The sequence below is a fragment of the Saccopteryx leptura genome, chromosome 2 (assembly GCF_036850995.1).
Source record: "Saccopteryx leptura isolate mSacLep1 chromosome 2, mSacLep1_pri_phased_curated, whole genome shotgun sequence".
Lineage (NCBI taxonomy): Eukaryota > Metazoa > Chordata > Mammalia > Chiroptera > Emballonuridae > Saccopteryx > Saccopteryx leptura.
The window spans coordinates 182,420,963-182,429,282 of NC_089504.1; the positions used below are offsets into that span (position 1 = coordinate 182,420,963).

At 50.6% G+C, this 8,320-nt stretch overlaps 1 protein-coding gene across 1 annotated transcript; it reads left to right on the top strand.

The window, feature by feature from the left end:
* The first annotated feature begins 339 nt into the window (after positions 1-339).
* On the top strand, positions 340-7,389 carry IGFBP6 (insulin like growth factor binding protein 6). The gene is made up of 4 exons (XM_066365849.1): positions 340-835; positions 5,154-5,293; positions 5,465-5,584; positions 7,058-7,389. Exons 1-4 carry the CDS (start codon positions 499-501, stop codon positions 7,178-7,180), a joined length of 720 nt encoding a protein of 239 aa, XP_066221946.1. The 5' UTR covers positions 340-498; the 3' UTR covers positions 7,181-7,389.
* Positions 7,390-8,320: the final 931 nt, after the last annotated feature.

Here is an 8,320-nt window from a genome sequence, read left to right on the forward strand (position 1 = left end):
CCCTTCTCTATCCACTTTTAGTTCGTCTTTTCACTCCCCGCAGGAGTCCTTGTGTCCCCTACAATCCCCCTGCACCTACCCGCTAACTGATTTCAGGTTTTCCCTTCGTCCCAACTGTCCTCCTCTCCTCCCTCCCTTCACCCTCCCCATCGTCCAGTCCCTCGAGCCAACTGACCTCCCTAATTCCCGGCGAGACTCCTGGGAACAAAGCAAGAAAAACCAGAGTAATTTGGGAAAAACAGAAATTGGGAAAGGACGGGAGAGAAGAGTAGGGAAGACCTTAGTTAGGGGCTGGGGGTGGACCGGGGGTAGGGGTTCCTCTTCAGTCCCACCCAGTTTAAGGAATGCCTCTGCCTTTTCCACCCACATCCTGCCCCCCTTCACCTGGGTCTTAAAGGGACGGGCTTCTGACCCGTGGCTATTTAAGGCGGAGGGGCGGCGACCGCCAGCAGCTGCGCTACCATTGCTCTAGAAGTGGACCAGGCAAAAATCCTGACCATGATCCCCCACAGGCTGCCGCCGCCACTGCTGCTGCTGCTGCTAACTCTGCTGCTCGCTGCCGGCCCAGGAGGCGTCTTGGCACGGTGCCCAGGCTGCGGGCAGAGGGTGCAGGCAGGTTGTCCAGGGGGCTGCGTTGAAGGAGAGAATGAGGGGCTGCCGGCAGAAGGTTGTGCGGAAGCTGGGGGCTGCCTCAGGAGGGAGGGGCAGCAATGCGGGGTCTACACCCCTAACTGCGCCCCAGGACTGCAGTGCCAGCCGCCGGAGGAAGTCCAGGCTCCTCTGCGGGCGCTGTTGCTGGGCCGGGGCCGATGCCGCCCCGCGCGAGCACTCAAAGGTGAGTCCGCGCCCCACCCACGGGAGCCCCGCTTCTCTGCAGGCACGGCCCTGCAGAGGTGGACGCGGGCAGCCCTACAATCCTCTGGGTCCTGCCACTGACGTTTCTATCCCCCAACCGGGTGGGGGGGCACATTAGAGGAGTAAAGGGGCAAGTGTGGCGCGGTAGCTAGAGGCTGAGAAGCAGCTAAGGCCCTGGGGATAAAGCGGGAGGTGTCTGAGCTCTCAACCTTTTTTGTCCCCTCTATTACTTTCTCTTGAGGGGAAAGAAGTGGGGAAATGGAGGGGCTTATGGCCATGCCTTATGCCACAGCGGCCCAACTTCTTCTGTTCCAGACCCCCAAGTTGGAATAGAAACCCAAATGTTCTCAGCTTCCACTTGGAGAAGGAGGAAAAGGAACCTCAGACTCCCAAATCCTGAACACACTGAGGAATATCTCATCCTCTCCTTTTTAATATCGGGATGTCCAAAGCACCTGAACGTGGGGTCTAAAACAGAAGATGCCCCGGCTCCAGAGTAGTTTCAGACTACACTAGGGTCGGGGGTAGGTACTGGGTTCCAGTGGTGGGGACCACAGGTAGAAAAAGAAGGAATGTGCCAAATCAGGGTTATAGTTTAAAGCTGCTCAGAATCCTCCATCTGCCCAGTTGGTTGGAGGCATTGTCCTCATGTGCAGATATCGCTGGTTCGATCCCTGATCAGGGCACATACAACAACAGATTGATGTTTCTTTCTCTCTCCCTTCTTCTCTAAAATCAATAAATAATTTTTTAAAAATAATTTTAAAAAAAGAAAAGAGCCTGACCAGGCGGTGGCGCAGTGAATAGAGTGTCGGACTGGGATGCGGAAGACCCAGGTTCGAGACCCCAAAGTCACCAGCTTGAGCGCGGGCTCATCTGGTTTGAGCAAAAGCTCACCAGCTTGAGCCCAAGGTCGCTGGCTCAAGCAGGGGATTACTCGGTCTGCTGAAGGCCGCGGTCGGGGCACATAGGAGAAAGCAATCAATGAACAACTAAAGTGTTGCAATGCGCAACGAAAAACTGATGATTGATGCTTCTCATCTCTCTGTTCCTGTCTGTCTGTCCCTGGCTATCCCTCTCTCTGACTCCCTCTGTCTCTGGAAAAAAAAGAAAAGAAAAGAAAAGAATCCCCCATCCACCTCATCGCACCCTACCCCAGCGTGGAAAACAAAAGGCTAAGTTAGTGGGTGGGTGGGACAGAACCTGAAAGAAGGGGACAGCAGAAACATGCAAATATCCCCTACCCCAAGGGCATCTGAGCTCCTGGTTTCTTCCATGGGGAGGGATGGGAAATTAACGGAGTTCCTTTCAGTCCCAAATTAACAGAGTTCCTTTCAGTCCCAAATTAACGGAGTTCCTTTCAGTGTCCAGGCTGCTAGGGGTCCTCCTAAAAGAGGTGATCAAGTGGGTCAGAGGAGACCATAGGAACATAGTCATAGGTATTAGATGGAGGGAATGAGGGGCAAGGGCTGAGGAGTGTGGAGGAAGGAGTGTCAGACTCTGGACTGAAGATGAAGTGGCTCCAGTTGTGAGCAGTAGGCAAATGAGGGCACCATCTAGGTTGTAGAACTAGGCACCTAAACAGAGCTTGCTTTGGGCACAGAGAGGGAGACAAAATACCTTCAGGGATCAGAGTATCTCATTTTACAGCTGGAGAATTCTAAGCAGTTCATGCTCCCCTTCCTGTCCTTCCCTTACCCTGACACCCTGAATTATTTCCTCATCTCATTCCATCCTGAGTTTGCCCCTGGCCTCCCAGACACCATATGTGACACTTCCCTAGAACCAGGAGCAGCCTGCAGGTTGGAAGCCCCTCATTCCCAAACCTTTGCAGCTTACCCTCCGCCCATTTTGGTTAAGGACAGAATCACACATGCTCCTGGTACCACTGGGGTTGAACTGGACTGAGCCACAGGGGACCAGAAGGGAGACACCCCTACTGGCCCAAAAGTAACTATATCTCATTCCTGGGAGAGGTGGGCTGAGTCACAGCAGGGACACATTCCACTTGAGTGGCTGCTGACCCCTCCCATATCCATTGCTCTTTTGCCTCATCTCCATGGTGTGATGCACCCCCTGCTGGCCTCTGAGGGAACACCCAGGCCTTTCACCCAAAGCCCAAGGCCTCCCAGTATACAGTCTAGTCCCCCCTTATCTGATGCAGAATATGTTCCAAGACCCACAGTGGACGTCTGAAACAGAATAGTGCCAAATCCTAAATCAATTTCTTCAATTCTCCTGGAAATGTAACAGCAGCTTCTACATCAGCAGACACAGTCTCTCCAGGAATTTTTATATTTTCTAGTTCAAACCTGTTGTGAATCTGTGTAACCATCCCTTACTTGTAGTAAATGTCTTGGTGTTACTCATGTCAGGGGATCCCTTGCTGAAGTCTTCATATAGGCTCAGTGTTTTTTGTCACAACACATTGCCATCAATCAGAACACTTTTTGGGGGGAGGGCGTTAAGTGCAAGGAGGGGAGATAGAGAGACAGATTCCCTCACGCATCCCAACCAGGATCTACCTAGCAACCGCTGTCGGGGGATAATGCTTGAGTCAGCCAAGCTATTTTTAGCACCTGAGGCCAAAGCTGAGACCAGCTAAGCTAACAGCACCTGAGGCCAACACTTGAACCAATCGAGCCACTGGCTGCAAGAGATGAAGAGAGAGAGAAGGAGCAGAGGAAGAGAAGTAGATGGTCACTTCTCATGTGTGCCCTAACCAGGGAGTGAACCTGGGATGTCTGCATGCCAGGCCAATGCTCTATCCACTGAGGCAACATTTTTTTAGAGGGGAAAGGAAAGAGAGAGAGAAAAGAAGTGTGAGAGAGAAGCATCAACTTGTTCCACTTAGTTGTGCACCCACTAATGTTTTCTCATACATGCCCTGACCTGGGCTCCAACCAGCAACCCCAGGATTGAACTGGCAATCCCAGGATTGAGCCAGTGACCTTGGCACTCTGGGACAAGGCTCCATCCACTGTACCACTGTCCAGGGCCAGAACACATTTTTTTTCCTCCCAAAGCTGGAAACGGGGAGGCAGTCAGACTCCCTCATGCACCCGACTGGGATCCACCCAGCATGCCCACCAGGGGGCGATGCTCTGCCCATCTTGGGGCGTGGCTCTGCTGCAATCAGAGCCATTCTAGCGCCTGAGGCAGAGGCCACAGAGCCATCCTCAGGGCCCCGGCAAACTTTGCTCCAGTGGAGCCTTGGCTGCGGGAGGGGAAGAGAGAGACAGACAGGAAGGAGAGGGGGAGGGGTGGAGAAGCAGATGGGCGCTTCTCCTGTGAGCCCTGGCTGGGAATTGAACCTGGGACTCCTGCACGCCAGGCCGACGCGCTACCATTGAGCCAACCAGCCAGGGCCAGAACACGTTTTCTGTTCATGTCTTCTACCCACAAATTTAATGTCTTCTCTATCTTAACTAAGCACTTACCACATTCTGCAGCCATAACTTTTATAGTTTGTGGTGGGAGAACAAAACTAGCACGAATTTCTTTTTCCTTCTTCACAATTTCCTGGAAAGATTTGTTTTTTACCAGATATATTAGCAACTTCAACGTACAATTTTTTTCTTTCCTTACTAAATTGAGAATTTCCACCTTTTCACTTAAAGGCAGCACTTTTTGGCCTCTTTGGAATATCTGAATGCCAAAATCACTACTCTTGTGCTTTGGGGCCATTAAGAAGTAGAATAAAGGTGACTGGAACACAAGCACTGTGATACTATGACTGTTGATCTGGTAACAGAAGGCTAGTAAGTGATTAACGAATGGGGAGCTTATACAGCGTGGAGACGCTGGACAAAAGGATGATTCATGTCTTGGGTGGGAAGAAGCAAGAGGGTGAGAGATTTCATTACACTACTCAAACAGCATACAGTTTAAACACTTATGATTTATTTCTGGAATTTTCTATTTAATATTTTAGATTAAGGTTGACCTCAGGTAACTGAAACCACAGAAAGCAAAACCACAGACAAGGGGCAACTATTGTATTTGTATTTGTTCACAAATTTTGCTTTCTGAAGTTTTTCTCCCTTATAACCCTTAAAACTAGTCTGGTGACATTGTCAGGAAAGGTAATAATACCATTTGCTAGAGAAAAATGCTGAGGCCAAGAGAAGGTAAGGGTGGAGTCAGATTCTAACCCCTTTACTTCTGCTCCAAAAGCCCCTCTTTCTCTCACTTCGGTGGGTAGGGATAAACAAGGCTCTTTTCCACTTGGCTCTGGTCTTTGACATCTGGCTGATGTGCTCCGGCCTCTTCTCCCCCCCATCCTCTTATGGCTATAGGGGAGAATCTCAAGGAGAGTAAACCCCGAACAGGGAGCACTCGCCAACAGGACATGAACCGCAGAGGCCAAGAAAGGAACCCGGGGATCTTAACCACTCCCACCAGACCTAATCCTGGGGGTGTCCAGGACACTGAGATGGTACGCTTGGGGCTGGCAGGGAGCAAGGGTGGGGAGCCCTGGAGAAGTCCATCTGAGACTGCTTCCTTGACCTCAGAAAAGTCTCCCATGTTAGCCTGGCTGGCTAGTGGGAGACTGTGCAGTGGAGCCCAGCTGGAGTGGTTCTAAGCTACTTGCCCTCACTTCCCCCAGGGCCCATGCCGCAGACATTTGGACTCAGTGCTACAGCAACTCCAGACTGAAGTCTTCAGAGGGGCTCACACTCTCTACGTGCCTAATTGTGACCATCGGGGCTTCTACCTGAAACGACAGGTGAGGCCACTCCTCCCCTCCCCTTGGTCCATCAGTTTAAGGCTCCTACTAAGGATGGGGGTGGGTGGGGTGGGGAGGCTTATACAGTTGCATAAGTAAGACACTGTGTCTTTGCCTTTAGGAATTTCCCAACTTAGGACCCACACAAACAGAGAATAACCAACCACACACTATAGTACAGGGGTCCCCAAACTACGGCCCACGGGCTGCATGCGACCCCCTGCGACCCCCTGAGGCCATTTATCCGGCCCCCTCCGCACTTCCGGAAGGGGCACCTCTTTCATTGGTGGTCAGTGAGAGGAGCATAGTTCCCATTGAAATACTGGTCAGTTTGTTGATTTAAATTTACTTGTTCTTTATTTTAAATATTGTATTTGTTTCCGTTTTGTTTTTTTACTTTAAAATAAGATATGTGCAGTGTGCATAGGGATTTGTTCATAGTTTTTTTTATAGTCCGGCCCTCCAATGGTCTGAGGGACAGTGAACTGGCCCCCTGTGTAAAAAGTTTGGGGACCCCTGCTATAGTAGATAAGTTAGACTGCCTAAGTGCAGCGAATCAGCGTGGCTAGTAATTGTCCAGGTCCTGAGTGAGAATGGCTTGGAATGAAGAAATAAACTTGAAAGAGAAAAAAGGATGGGATCGGGAGGTCTCTGCAAATCCTTTAGCTTGCAAGAGCGAGTCTCCACCCCAAAACTGCTTTATTTAGGGCAGAGCCGTATGCAAATAAGGAAGTCTCTGATACAAAGTCACACATCTGAGGCATAAACAGGAATTCTATTAAGGCATAAACAGGAACCCCCCACACACACATTGCATAACTGAAATCTACCAGCATCAGAACAAACAAAGGGTGAGAGGAAGGGCATGTAAATTGCCTCTAGCAACTAAGGCAAACAAGAGGGGATGGAAAGACTAGAAACACTCCGGCATCACAGCTAACAGCTAACACGGAGGTGTGGGGACACTTATCCTTTAGCAACTTAAGCAAGCAAGTGAGGTGGGGGGTTGGGCAGACTGTCAGCCAACCACCAGTTCCCCACAACTCCGTCCCCCAAGGACCCTGTCAGCTTGCAGTCTCCAACACCTAAGGAATGCCTAACTCAAGGGCACACAAATGGGAAGCCCATCAGAGTTACCTAGAGGGCTGTGAACACACAGGTGGTTGAGATTCTTCAGAGCCTGAGAATTTGCCTTTCTAACTTCATTCCTAGTGATACTGATACTGTTGGTTTGAGAACCACACTTGGAGAACTACTACTGTTCTGGCCTCGAAAAATGGGCCCAATCTTGTGGGTGGAGAAGAGGAAAAGCAAGGGAAGGGAACCCAGCAGGCCTCCTGGTCCTGAGAACTCTCTGATGTTTCTGCATATGCAGACTCAGGAGTCCACAGCCCATCCCCCACCAGTGAGACCCCTCTCACTTCTCCTGTGGGAGCCTTGGCCTCACCTCTGATCTGTGTGCCTCTCCCCCAGTGCCGTTCCTCCCAGGGGCAGCGCCGAGGGCCTTGCTGGTGTGTGGACCGGATGGGCCAGCCCCTGCCAGCATCCTTGGATAGCAGTGGAGGCTCCTCCTGCTCCACCGGGACAAGTGGCTAAGGCTGGGTGGGGGCCTGCAGGGCCACTGGGAGAAGCATGGGGTTGTCATCTTGGGTCATTTGTTGAGTAATACGTAACTCAGGGGCCCCGAGTCCCACACTCCACCTTCTGTTCCTGCCCCATTGTCCCCCTCCCTGGACCTCACACAGGGAAAGATTGTTGGTGTTGGCTTGAGATGTTAATAAAGCTGTGTTGGGGGTTCTCTGGTCTATGTCTCTTGTGTCCATCTCTCACATTTCTGGAGCCCCTGGCCCTTCTCTCTAATTGCCTCTAACCCCCACCCCTCATACCAGTTCTCCTTTCCTGTGGACTACCTTTGGTCCTTCTTGCTGCACTTGGAACAGAAGAGGCAGCCATTGGTAGAGGCTTCAAGCCCTGAAGCTTCACCCAACCACCCACCAGGGCAGGACAGGAGGTAGAAGTGGGGAGACACTGAGCCATGGCCTTGGTCTGAGGTTGTGATTTTGTTTTCAACACTGATCTTTGGATACAGGGGAAGGGAAGAATTAATAATTAATCCCCAACAGGAACCTAACAAAGAGGAAATCTCAAAGCACTTACCCTTTTCTGTTATATCCTACTAAAAAAGGAAGGAAGTGATTATTTATTGAACTCCCCTTATGGGCTGGGCCCTGGACCATGGGCTTTTACCTAGACTTTCATTTTGTGCTTATAGTAACCTTGTGAGGTAGCAACTTTTGCCCCTGTTTCTCAGAGCAGAAAACTGTGGCTTAAAATATTTGGGTCAATTGCCTGAAATGACACAGCCAGGAAATGACAGAGGGAGGATTTAAATTAAGTTCTTCCATATATAACACTGCCTGGCATTGCTTAGGTAATGAATATGTGTTTGTTTTGCCTACATACTAACTGAAGCAGGTGTAGGGAAGAGCTGACATTCGGGGACCCTGGCACCCAGCACTTACTGGAGGGGCCACAGCACCACAATTTTCACAAGTGTCAACCCCATCAGAGTATTAGTCATATGCATACAATGCTTTCAAGTTGGCAAGGTTCCTTCACACACCTATTGCATGGACTAAGGAAAATGAACGTACTGATACCTGAAGAGGTTTCAGACTCTGCCTTGACCTTGAGCCTGCTGGGAAAAAGATTGGAAGGTGAGCCATGATAGGTGAT

What these genes read in the sequence shown, in the direction of transcription:
- IGFBP6 (XM_066365849.1), top strand. Translation starts at nt 499, where the DNA reads ATGATCCCCCACAGGCTGCCGCCGCCACTGCTGCTGCTGCTGCTAACT. An exon ending in CCCCGCGCGAGCACTCAAAG is followed by an intron (nt 836 to 5,153) that starts GTGAGTCCGCGC and finishes TTATGGCTATAG; the next exon opens with GGGAGAATCTCAAGGAGAGT. An exon ending in GCTTCTACCTGAAACGACAG is followed by an intron (nt 5,585 to 7,057) that starts GTGAGGCCACTC and finishes CCTCTCCCCCAG; the next exon opens with TGCCGTTCCTCCCAGGGGCA.